The 13,548-nt window shown below is 36.6% G+C and overlaps 1 protein-coding gene across 1 annotated transcript; it reads right to left on the bottom strand.

The window, feature by feature from the left end:
* Positions 1-325: 325 nt before the first annotated feature.
* On the bottom strand, positions 326-979 carry LOC145256172 (general transcription factor II-I repeat domain-containing protein 2B-like). The gene has a single exon (XM_080114760.1). The coding sequence runs from the start codon at positions 977-979 to the stop codon at positions 326-328; it is 654 nt and encodes a 217-aa protein (XP_079970886.1).
* Positions 980-13,548: the final 12,569 nt, after the last annotated feature.

The raw sequence follows: 13,548 nt of genomic DNA, 5'->3' as shown, positions 1-13,548 counted from the left end.
AAAGCAATTCTTAACTAACTCTGTTTAAAGAGATTAAAAAATATCTTATGAATTAATATTTTAGAATAAAATCTTTAAAAGATACACAAATAAAGTAACTCAAAGAACAAAAATGAATTTATATATTAAAAAAGAACCGTCACATGAAGCACATTTATTTAAAAATAAAGTAACTCAATTTTAAGAGGAAAACATATTTTTATTGATATTTTAAAACAGTAACTTCATATGAAATATATTTATTTGAAAAACAAAATAGCTCAGTAACTAAGCAACAGAAGGATCAAAATGACTCAGTGAGAATAATGCAACTGACTGCAATCATTTACCAGTTTGTTGAAATTAGGTGCAAGTTGCTTGTACTGATTCTTAACACTGACTGAAGATTTAAATCTGTGAGAAGTGATCTGTTCTTTGACTTGTTAATTTTCAATATGGAAAAAGCCTGCTCACATATGTAAGTTGAAGCAAATAACACAAACATCTTCCTTGCAAGATTTTTCAGATTTTGAAACTTTTCTGGGTGCAGAGATGCAAAAAATTCGACTAGTGGTTTATTTTCAAAGAGCCCTTTTAAAGAGCTGTCAGCTTGCAAATCAATAAGATCTACCTGTAGTTCTTCGGCAGCTGTTTCAACGTCACATGCAAAAGGTGAGCTGAGCAAATCAAACTGTCCTTCAATTGCCTTAAAATCAGCAAATCTTCTGATAAATTCCTCTTTTAGAGCCATCAAGTGGAAACTGTATTTGTCTGATAATGCTTGTGTAACAGCTTGTGTTTTCAACAGAGGAAAATGAACAAAGTTTTGCTCTTTAAGCTGCTTGGCAAAAAATTTAAGTTTCAATTGAAACGCTTTCACTTCAACATAAAATTCATGAGCAAATACACTTTTGCGTTGTAGTTTTGTATTTAACTCGCTCAGCTTTTGCAATATGTCTACAGCAAATGCAAAATCATAAACCGATTCGTCACACTCCATTTCTTTTAAAAAGTCACAAGGAATCTCTTTCATATTAAAAAACATGACAACCTCTGATTTAACGTCCAATATTCTCTTCAGTACTTCCCCCATACTTAACTATCGGATATTTGTGTGATACAGCATATCAGTAAAATCTGCCTCGATATCTTACAAGAAACATTGGAACTGCCTGTGTTTCAGTCCCCGTGTTCTTAAGTTCACTGCATGCACTACTGGATCCATAACATGTTTGAGTTTCAAAGATGATTTACAGAGGCTTTCTTGATGTATGATGCAGTAAAAAGACAACACACTGTGCGATGGAAAATCTTCTTTGATTTTTTTTATTCATCAAGGTCACAAGGCCACAGTGTTTGCCTCTGAGTGAAGGAGCGCCATGAGTTGTAATATTTGCCAGTTTATCCAGGCTTAACCTAGACCTGATTAGACTGCTAGTGATACTGTTGTATAAATCGTTTCCAGTGGCTGTGTCTTTGAGAGACTTCATGGATAGCAATTCTTCTGTAATTTCAAAGTTTTTGTCAATTCAAAAATGGATAAGAATCGAAAATTTCACGAAAATCTGACCATTAGTTGATTTTTGTTAGATTTGTTAAACGGATTTTTGCTAGATTTGTTAAACGGATATGTTTTCAATGCTTCCTACGGGGGAACGTTATTTTAAAGCGCCAATTATGTAAACACGATTTTCGTCTCGTAATTTCATTATTTTCGTACGATGGAAATTTTTTTTTAAGTATTACTAGTTTATTCTGCCCTTCTTCTTTTAAATGATACAGAAGTTATATTGATAATATTAATTTATAATAAAGTTACATCGTGTTACATATAGGGGGGGAGTAATTCTGTGGTAAATTTTGGAGGTGCCTACAGAACTTCTAATTTCGTTCCAGTGCTAAAAATAATTTTCTAATTGGACACGCGACCAAGGAATCGTACGAAAATAAGAAAATGAATATCAATCAATGTTTGAATTTATTCACAGATAACTAAAAAAACAATGTTTTTACTTGGCCTTCGGGACAAGATCAAAGTGTAGTATCTGTTCCGGCAGATGCTGCACTTAAGATAATTTGTACCAGTCAATGGAGGGGAAACCCTCTATACTGGGACAATTATTATTTTTGGTAACCAGAGTGCCCCCTTTTTGGGGAGCTGGTTTTTACCTCACATTAAAAACGGCCTTGTGCCTAATTTGCTCAGTGGGGGAGCAAATAAATACCATCTGTTCCGGCAGATACTGCAAGCTATGACTAGCTATGACTAGCAAAGACCAGATGTGGGGGCAACCCCACATGCCTGACCTTTAACCAGCTCCCATTTCCCACCTCTCGGGAGCTGGTCCCCTTTTCCCTTCCCCCTCCCTTCACTCCTCACATTAAAAATTGGCCTTGTGCCTAATTTGCTCGGTGGGGGAGCAAATAAATACCATCTGTTCCGGCAGATACTGCAAGCTATGACTAGCTATGACTAGCTATGACTAGCAAAGACCAGATGTGGGGGCAACCCCACATGCCTGACCTTTAACCAGCTCCCATTTCCCACCTCTCGGGAGCTGGTCCCCTTTTTCCCTTCCCCCTCCCTTCACTCCTCACATTAAAAATTGGCCTTGTGCCTAATTTGCTCGGTGGGGGAGCAAATAAACACCATCTGTTCCGGCAGATACTGCAAGCTATGACTAGGAAAGACCAGATGTGGGGGCAACCCCACATGCCTGACCTTTAACCAGCTTCCATTTCCCACCTCTCGGGAGCTGGTCCCCTTTTTCCCTTCCCCCTCCCTTCACTCCTCACATTAAAAATCGGCCTTGTGCCTAATTTGCTCGGTGGGGGAGCAAATAAATACCATCTGTTCCGGCAGATGCTGCAAGCTATGACTAGCAAAGACCAGATGTGGGGGCAACCCCACATGCCTGACCTTTAACCAGCTCCCATTTTCCACCTCTCGGGAGCTGGTCCCCTTTTTCCCTTCCCCCTCCCTTCACTCCTCACATTAAAAATTGGCCTTGTGCCTAATTTGCTCGGTGGGGGAGCAAATAAATACCATCTGTTCTTCAGATGCTGCACTTCAATTTCTTGTTCTCTGTCAGTGGAGGAGAAATCCTTCACGGCTGAGACAATTTTTATTTTTTTTCCTTTGCTCCACGTTAAAAAACGACCATGGTGTCTAACTCTGCCCCGGGGGGGGGGGGGGGCTTGTAAATAGGAACAACTATTGTGATTTTATTTTCAGAAACAAGAATTATAAACAACAAATTATATATATAGGAAACGAACATTTTTGGGGTTTGTATTACTGTACACATAGATTCGAAAAAGTTGTCAAAAAAACAAACATATAACAAATAAATGTTATCAAAGGCAAAGTAAGTTACTTTTCTACCGAACTGGATATGTTTTTAGTGTTTTTATTTAATGTAACACGTTTATTCAGCTCGAAAAACATAGTGTTTACCGATGTATTGGAAAATTAAAAATGGCGCCCGACTCTCTCTTTGACACGGTAAGTTTTGGAAAAAGAGTTAAAAATAAAAATTAAACAAAATACTGTTAAAACCCCACGGTGTCAAAGAGAGAATCGGGCGCCATTTTTAATTTTCCAATACATCGGTAAACACTGTATGTTTTTCGAGCTGAATAAACACGTTACATTAAATAAAAACACTAAAAGAATATCCAGTTAGGTAGAAAAGTAACTTATCTTGCCTTTGATAACATTTATTTGTTATATATTTGTTTTTTGACAACTTTTTCGAATCCTATCATAAGTTGCTCGCTTGGTTTAGGAGTAACGGAGATGGAGAGAAAGTTCGCTAAGACTTGACCGGTCGGTCGGCTGTGCACCAGACTACAAGCGCCAGATTTTATGGTCCCCACAATATTTTTAGTGTATCAAAATAATTTATTGCCTGTTTTCGGCCAGGCAAAAGTTTCGGCCACGGCAAATCAAAAAGGATCCGATAAATCTACGCCTGGCAGTCTAGTTGGGAACCAAGTGTAAACTTACCAGTCCCCATAAAACAGTCATTTTTTAATGTGTAATTCGTAAGGTTTCTTCGTTTCCTTTTGTTTTTCTTTCTTCAGAAATTTAGTTATATTGTTAACGAAGGTATTTTTTCATCTCCAAATTTTCATTTTTTTGCAAGGATCTGCCCGTACTTGTGTCCGGCAGTCCGCATAGCTATCAGAAAACCACAATTCAATATTCAGTACTTGGAGGGCCGCATGAATACCTTAGGCGGGCCGCATGCGGCCCGTGGGCTATAGTTTGCCCACCCCTGCTCTAATGTTTTAATATTATTAATTAATGTGTCTCAAATGCCGTTCTATAGTTAAATAAGGTAATGGCTATTAGTGTAAACATAATAAATTTGTATGTGGCATCTGTTGTTGTAAACCTACGGTATTTGGACCCAGAGGGAAAAAACTGTGCCTTTTTTATTATATGCTCAGTTGGTAGAGTGCTTGCCTCGCATGCAAGAGGCTCGGGTTTCGAATCCTGAGTTCGGATGTGTCTAACTGATGAGCCCAAATGAGGGCGAAACTCGAGTCTGTGACTTCCGGTTCGTTGACTGTCATGGCTCTTGTGGGCTGCGATGTTGTTTGGCTGTGGAATTTATTATATACAATCGCTCACATTCTTAAAATCCTGTTACACTTGACATGTTTGATATAATTTGGCGGTCGGGAAAAATAACGAAGGTCGACACAACAGGAAAAAAGTTCGCCACGTGTTTATTCACTCAAAGAGAAAAAGGAAAAGAGAAAGAAAAGGACTCCTTACAAGGGAGAGTTAGAAATCGAAGGGACATAACTGAGGATGTTAATGGTTTATCCCTTAACACCCCCGCTTAAACTTAACATCCTGATAATTTTGCTTTTACGCAATGTAGGCGAGTTCTAGCCATGGGTTTAGTAAAGCAATCTGCAGTATTTTGGTCAGTCGGCACATAGATTAATTTGATCATACCCTTGTTTATTTTGTCCCTTATGTAGTGGTACTTAATATCTATGTGCTTTACTCGCTGGCTTGTGATGGAATTTTTTGCTATGCAGATTGCACTCTGGTTGCCGGAATATACTATTGCTTGTTCCCATTTCCTTGGGTAGCCCATTTCATTTACCAACTGCGAAAGGTATTGTGCCTCTTGTATAGCTGCCGTCATTGCCGTATATTCTGCCTCACATGTGGATAACGTTACTGTGGGCTGCTTCTTGCTTTTCCAGGCAATGACTGGTCCTTCCTCATTTAGGGAGAAGCAATGCCCTGACGTACTCTTTCTGTCTTCAGAGCTACCCCAATCAGCATCAGTATATCCCGTCAACTGCAGGCCGCTTTCACATTTCCTGAAAGATAAACAAAAAACAAGGGTTCCCTTTAGGTATCTGAATACATGTTTAACTTCATTCCAGTGTTCAATTGTGGGACTTTGATTGTATTGTGATAATTTGTTTACAACCCATGAAATGTCAGGTCTGGTGCAAGTTGATAGATACACCAAACTTCCTATAGCCTCTCTGTATCTAGTGGGATCAAAGGCTTCCGCTTCCTGAGAAAAGGTTAATTTTTGTTCACAGGGTGTTGATCTTGGCTTGCAGTCTAACATATCGAATTTTTCTAATAATTTTTCTGTATATGCTCGCTGATTCATCTCTATTTTGTTTCCTTCGATGATAAAATCTACACCCAGAAATCGTGAGATCTGCCCCAAGTCTTTGATGTCGAACTTCTGTTTGAGTCGGTTCTTAACTTCTGTTATAGTCTTTAAACTATTTGCCGCGATTAAGATATCGTCTACCCATACGAGGATAATGATTCTCTTACCTTCGTTTACTTTCACAAACATGCATGGATCGATAAGGCTTTGCTTAAAATTTTCAAGCAGAAGTTCTTTGCTTAGTAGGTCGTTCCAATTTTTGCCGCTCTGCTTTAGCCCATAAAGCGACTTATTTAATTTCCAAACAAGTCTTTCCTTGCTTGGAACTCTGTATCCTTCTGGCTGTTGGATATAAATGTCACAGTCTATATTGGCATTTAAGTATGCGGATTTGACATCCATCTGATGTATTATTAGATCATATTGCATAGCAAATTGCATTAGGATTCTAATGGTGGTCATTTTTGTAGTAGGTGCATAGGTTTCGTGATAGTCTATGTCCTTTATCTGGCTGTACCCCTTAGCAACATATCTGGCTTTGTACTCATCATCATTTTTGTCGTCTTTTTTGATGTTATACACCCATTTTCCTCCAACTACATTTTTGTTTTCAGGGAGGGTTGTCAGCGTGAAAGTGTTGTTTTCCTTTAAGGAATTCATTTCCCTTTCCATTGCTAATTTCCATTTGTTTGCATCTGGGAAATTAATGGCTTCCTGGTATGATCCCGGGATAATTTTTGTTTCATACGAGTTTATATATTCTTCATCACTTGGGTTATTACTGGTGTCATAGTCTATTAGGTAAGGGGGCGGTTTTCTCTGCCTTAGTGGATATCTTGGATTTCTGTTTCCAATATTGTCATTAATTCTGTTATTTGTATGTTCCCCTACTTGATTTTCACTATTTTCAGCATTACTCTGGTGGGGATCATGGGCAAGTTCATTTGTTTCATGGTCATTGATTTCGTGTACACTGAATTGGGGATGATTTGTATTTATAGATGGGATTAAAGTTGGTTCAATGTAATTATTTTTGGGGATAGCCGGAGTTCTCTCCCTTACACTGACGCATTTATTTGTGAAAGTTACTAATCGTATCTTTTTTACGAATTTCTTTTCGTCAAAGTAAACAAAGTAGTCTGGGCTGTATTTGTCGTAGCCTATTAGACCGGGGGTCTAACTTTGTTTTATTTTGAGTGTGAGCGTAATATATTGTTCCAAAAATGTTCATGTTTTCAACATTTGGTTTTTTATTCTTTAATGCCTCATAAGTTGTTAATTTTATCCTATGGTTATAACATCGATTTCGGATGTAGGTTGTACACAGGAAAGCATAAGGCCAGAGTTCGTGTGTTAAATGGGACTCTATAAGCATGCATCTCGACATTTCGAAAAGAGTTCTCCATCTCCGCTCCGCAGTTCCATTTTGGTACGGTGAATATGGTGCTGATGTTTCATGTCGGATTTTGTGTTGGATAAGAAGTGATTTGAATTCTCTTGGTGTGAATTCAGTACCATTATCACTTTTTATTCTCTTAACATTTCCATAAGGAGCGCTATCGGCTAAAAACTGTTTTGTAGCATCGATTGTGTTGCTTTTGTTCCTTAGGAGATATGCCATTACATAGCCTGAAAAATCGTCCGTAAATGTTATGGCGTACCGAAACCCACCAATACCGACAGGCTCTATTCCACCTGCCAAATCGCAGTGGACTAGTTACAAAGGGTACTTGGCTCTTTCGTCTGGTTTTCTTGAACGGATATCCTGCATTTTTCCGATGGTACAAGTTTCGCACGGTGTGTTACTGTCTTTTTCAGTAATGGTCATTCCCTCAACCACAGTTGACATTTTTAAAATATCAGGAATATTGCAATGGCCGAAAATTTTGTGCCACGTGTTTAAAGCGTGTTTTGTATTATTTACACTGTTTGTTACACATCTATTTAACTAATAAAGTTTCCCTCTTTTCTTTATTTTAAATTTAACGCCATCTTTGGTGCTTAGCATGGCATGGTTTTGTGAAAATTTCACGTTACAACCCTTCCCTACAGCGGCCTGGACAGACAATATATTTTGTGTAAATGTAGACACGAATAAGGCGTTTTTTAGATAGATGTTGTGTCTCTTTTTATCTATATCATATAGCGATACTTTTGCCGTTCCTTTCTTTAACGCTAAGTTGTTGTTTTTTGATCCGTCAGCAAGCTCAATATAATGTTCCTCTGGGTTAAAGTTATGCTCAAAATTAATAATTTTTTTATCATTTATAATATGTGTAGTAGCCCCACAATCGACTAATAGTTCAAAATTTTCAGAAATGACATTTGGGTTTACTCTTACCTTGTAGTATGAGTGATTGTTTTCTTTGACAGTAGTCCGCTGTATTTTCCTGCAGAATTTTGTGTCGCGTGTCCTGGTTTCGCAAAATCTGCACCACCTGTTCTTATGACAATTTTTTGCGAAGTGGCCATTTTTGTTACACCGAAAACATGATGGGGGTCTCTTTTTTTATACGAGGCTTTCATGATAGATTCCTCCTCCTCTTCTTCCACCTCTTCCTCCTCGATTTTTTGTGTAGAGTTTTCCTCATAAGCTCGGAGAGATGCTTTAAATTCTATCAGAGTTTGGGGCGTTTCTCTTTGTGTAATTATCGCTTTTAGGGTATTAAATGATGCTGGTAGTCCTTTGAGTAACATGGCTATCGAATTTGGGGGTATCAAAACCAAAGCAAAATAGGATGAAAGTAAAAATAAAATAGATATACCCCATAATTTATTATGCCATACTTGTTCTACACTGAAACACTTATCACAATATTCTGTGGATCTATATTAAAAAACTTGTTAAACTTTGTGACATATTTCTATTCTATGGGGGTCAGGCGCAAGATAATATTATTGATAGAAGGGACATGGGCTTATATCGTGATGATGGGCTGATAATAGTGAGGAATGCTACAAGTGTTAAATGTGATCAAATTAGGAGAGCAATCCATAGGGACATGAAAGATTTTGGCCTAAAAGTAGAAGTTAATGCTAATTTAAAACAGGTTAATTTCTTTGACGTTACTTTAGACCTTGATTCAAATACTTATAAACCATATATGAAGGATAATGCTAATCCTATTTATATACACCCGCAGTCTAACCATCCACCATCCATTATTAAACATATACCGTTATCTATTGAAAGTAGAATAAGTAACAATTCATCTAATGAAGTAACTTTCAATGATTGCAAAGCTATTTATAATACAGCACTTAAAAATATATAAAGACATAGAGATAAAATATAAAGTAACTAACGCAAGCACAAATGGATCTAGAAATCGTAGTAGAAAAATTATTTGGTTCCTCCCCCCTTTAATATTATGTTGAAAACAAAACTTTGTACAAAATTTTTACAACTTATTAACAAGCATTTCCCACCAAATAATATATTACATAAAATATTTAATAAAAATACATTAACATTAAGTTATAGCTGTAATGATAACTTAGAAAGGATTATAAAAAAGCATAATGGAAGAATTTTAAGGATGAATAATAGAGAAGGTGTAAATACTAGTGCAAACACTGCGGTGAATAAATGTAACTGTAAAAAGCCTGAGGAATGCCCAATAAAAAATGAATGTCTGACCTCATCAGTGGTATACCAAGCTAGGATATTCCCGGTAGAGAACCCAAGGGACGAAAGATTCTACATAGGGAGTACTCAAATGACTTTCAAAAATAGATTCTATGTACATACACGCTCGATGAGTAATCAAACATATGAAAAGGACACTTCCTTATCGTTATATTACTGGAAATTAGTTAGAGAAAATAAAACACCTAGTATAGAATGGAAGATTATTAGGAGGGCCAATACTTGCCACTCATTGATCTCACCATGTCCATTATGCTTATCAGAAAAACTTGAGATAACTAGGTTTAAAGACAAGAGTAAATTATTAAATATTAAACAAGAAACTGCTATATCCTGCAAACATTTCAGAATACTCGCACTTAAAGAACTCTAAACTAGTAGACCAGAACAACTATGAGTACAACTAACCCCCATCAAATAACCCCCCCCACAAAGAGGATAAGTGAGGTTGCAACTAGGATCATACCCGTATGGATTACGTAAGTCGCTTAACATTCTACTCCGTCAAGCAGTTATAATATTACTAACCTAAATAAGTACCTATATGAAGGTATATTTGAACCAAACGAGTAATAGATTGTTTTGGGTGAACCTCGTAATAATGTATGCATATGGGTATTTTTGGGTGTATGCATGTATGGATATATGATCTTTATATACCTGGGTAGGAAAATTAATTTAAAAAAAAAAGATAAATGAATAAATAGATGAAAGAAAGTAAGGAATGAAGGGTGAATGAAAGAAAAGGGGATAAAGAAATTAGGGTGAATAAATAAAGATGAAGGTAAGTACTACAATATATAAGCTTGTATACTCAGTTTGTATAAACTAAATACTCTGATTTCTGTCATGTGTTATTATATATTATTATTGTATCGTTATAAATCTTATGTATATCTGCCTAACCATCGAAAGGGTGCTTGCTTAATATGAAGATAGGCCTATGAACTTCATGCTGAATTCAATATAAATTTCTACGTAGTATAAATTTTTACGTAGCAAAAAAAAAACCTACAACTTAGGAAAATGAAACAAGCGGGTGGGGCCATGAAATATAACTATGCGTGTGGAGTTTGATAGAAAAGGGGAATTTATGTAGTAAATGTATTTATGTCTGTTTCTACTTTAGATGTATCATTTGGTGGCAGTGTACATATATATATATATATATATATATATATATATATATATATATATATATGTCTATATCTGTGTGAGTATGTATGTATAAGTGTATTTTATGTATGCATGTATGTTTGTATATATATATATATATATATGTATGTATGTATCTATATATCTGTGTGTATATTTGTATATGGATGTATTTGTATATGTATATATATGCATATATAATTCTGAACTATTAAAATAGGCTGTCTCGTATATGATTGTTGTAACAATATAGATTACAAGAATGTATGGATGTCCGAATGTTGTTTGTATGTATGTTATATATATATATATATATGTATATATGTGTATATATATGTATATATATGTGTATATATGTATGTATGTGTGTATGTGTGTGTATATATATATATATATATATATACCCGTCTGGAGTGTAGTAGCATGCTATTTCATATATGAAGGGGTTACCACGCTACTGAAGTAAAGAAAAATGCCATTATATGTCTTTATATGTCTGTATGGGTGTGTGTATATATGCACGTGTGTAGCAAAGTGTAGGCGTTTATAAGTATATTGATATATTAATATATATATGTACATGTGGGGTTTAGATAACTTTCGTGTTTTATGTTTATTCATATTTTGTTTGTTTATTTGTTTTTATTTTTATTTTTATTAATTTTTATTTATTTTTTGTTTTGTTTTATTTACCTTATTTTTATTTTAACTTTATTCCTACGTAGTTTAGAGTTATTGCCTAGTTTCAGTACGTGTGTTGTGAGTAAAATAAAAGCAAACAGCATAGATTCGCTTTTGAATATATGTATTAACGTGTGTGTGTGTGTGTGTGTGTGTGTGTGTGGCGGTGTCTGTGTATGTGTGTGTTGTGTGTGTGTTGCATGTATGTGTGTGAATGGATGTAGATTGAAAGGCACCGGTCAGTACTTAGTTACCATAGCTAATGTTCTTAATTTACAGACTCCAAGACAAAAAAACTAAATTCTCAAGTAACTTATGCCATAAAAAACCAAAAGATAGGTTGGATAGGGGGCAGGGGAAATGAAAAAGATGTTTATTATCTTCAAAGACCTCACTTGTCCTCTTACCGTTTTATGACTCCCACCCAGGTTACATTCTAACTTGACAAACGAAATAGAAAAATGTATTTGGTTGGAATATCACTTTCGACGGTAATTCTTGGCCTGAAGACGTAATCCCCCAACGCGGGTGATTACAGAAACATGTATGCACATATGAAGCCATTAATGTTGTATAAATAAAATTAATATACCTGCTCTGTTCACTCATTGAGCACTATTTTGGTAGACACATGTTGTTTCATTGGATGTACTTCTAGGAAACTAAACTCTACTGGCTATATATATATATATATATATATATATATATATATATATATATATATATATATATTTAAGAAAATACGTAAAAATATGTTTACGAAAAGCGTAAATTGTTACCTTACCTTACAATAGAACACTGATCACTCTAATTTGTTTTTAATGGTATTCGAGGTCGCTGACAACGAATCTGATACTCAAACCCACCGCAACTTTACCGTTTGCATGGTATGAAACACTAGACGTTCGGACTATTTTATGCCATTTCACCGCCTCCGGTAGTGTTTTTCTTACATGATACATTCGCGTGCGAACGGGCGTAGTGGTGTGTCTTATCACATCGCGTAGGAATCTTTCAAATAAAGTTTTTAAAAAATGTGGTTCGTTTTTGTTTTTTGTTTTTTGTCTTACGTTGTTTTTAATGCTTTTTTAATTGATAAGAAATAAAGTTTTCACGAGCGGTTTACAAAAACATAAGCCCCAAACACATTTTTATTTTTCGTTCTTTTTTTGAGGTGAGGAAGTATTCCATTAAAAGGTGTTTCCGCAGTTTAATTAACCGTTTTTTTCGTAAGTAACGTGGCGACATTTACCATTTCACAAAAATTCTGTTTACATTGGAGAGGGGGCACGGAGGCGCGATGCTGGTGCTTTTTTTAAAAAAAAAAACTTTATTTTGAAATGACCGCTTAAAGGTTCCGGCATGCCAAGAGTCTGTGAAGTCTGTCCGTCAAGTTGAGGCTTCCAGACCTGGTCGCCCCCCGCCACCTTCTGCCATTGATGAGGCATCTGTCCGTCAACTTGAGGCTGCCATTTTGGAAAATCGACGCATTACTATTCGCCAAATAGCCCAAGATGTCAAGCTTAGTACAGGGTCTGTGGAAACTATCATTCATGACCATTTGCATATGCATAAGGTGTCTGCCAGATGGATTCCCAGGTTGCTCACACCATTCCAGAAGCGAGAACGCGTCGAGTGCTCGAGGATGAACTTGAAGATGTGCCAAGAAGATGAGTCAAAGTTTTCAAAAGACTGATTACACAGGATGAAATCTGGGTCCATCACTATGATTCAGAGACCAAAGCCCAGTCAATGCAGTGGAAGCACTTGGACTCACCACCTCCAAAGAAGGCAAGGGTGCAGCCCTCCGCGGGCAAAGTTATGCTCACAGTCTTCTGGGACCAGGACGGAGTAGTGATGACAGATTTCCTGGCAAAGGGTACCACAATTACAGGAGCCTATTATGCTTCGCTGTTGAGGAAATTAAGGGAAGCTATCAAAATCAAGAGGCAGGCAAGATCAGCAAAGGTATCCTCCTCCTGCAGGACAACGCTCCTGTCCACAACTCACATGTCGCCAGATCAGAAGCACGAGCGTATGGTTACGAAATCCTTCCTAATCCTCCCTACTCTCCTGAACTTGCACCCTCTGACTTTCACTTCTTCCCAGCCATGAAGTTGTTTTTAAAAGGAAGGCGTTTCCCAGATGATGCAGCCTTGATTTCTGAAGTCACGTCGTGGTTGGAGTACCAACCTGGCGTGTTCTACAAAAACGGTCTCCAAGTCTGCATCAAACGATGGGAGAAATACATAACTCTGGGTAGTTCATATGTAGAGAAAGACTAATAACTGTGCCAAGTTTCGTTGCTCTACTACTATGGGAAGTGGGTCAGGGGCATTACTTATTGCACGCCTCTTGTATGTTAGCAACAATTACATTTCAATTGTTCAATTATGGTATAATTTGTAATTATCTCTAAGTGAT

Source organism: Euprymna scolopes, chromosome 32 (assembly GCF_053919585.1).
Source record: "Euprymna scolopes isolate OS-2025 chromosome 32, ASM5391958v1, whole genome shotgun sequence".
In the NCBI taxonomy this organism is placed as follows: domain Eukaryota; kingdom Metazoa; phylum Mollusca; class Cephalopoda; order Sepiida; family Sepiolidae; genus Euprymna; species Euprymna scolopes.
The sequence above is the reverse complement of the archived record's forward strand: the minus strand, read 5'-3'. Positions and strand labels throughout refer to the sequence as shown.

What these genes read in the sequence shown, in the direction of transcription:
- LOC145256172 (XM_080114760.1), bottom strand. Translation starts at nt 979, where the DNA reads ATGGAGTGTGACGAATCGGTTTATGATTTTGCATTTGCTGTAGACATA.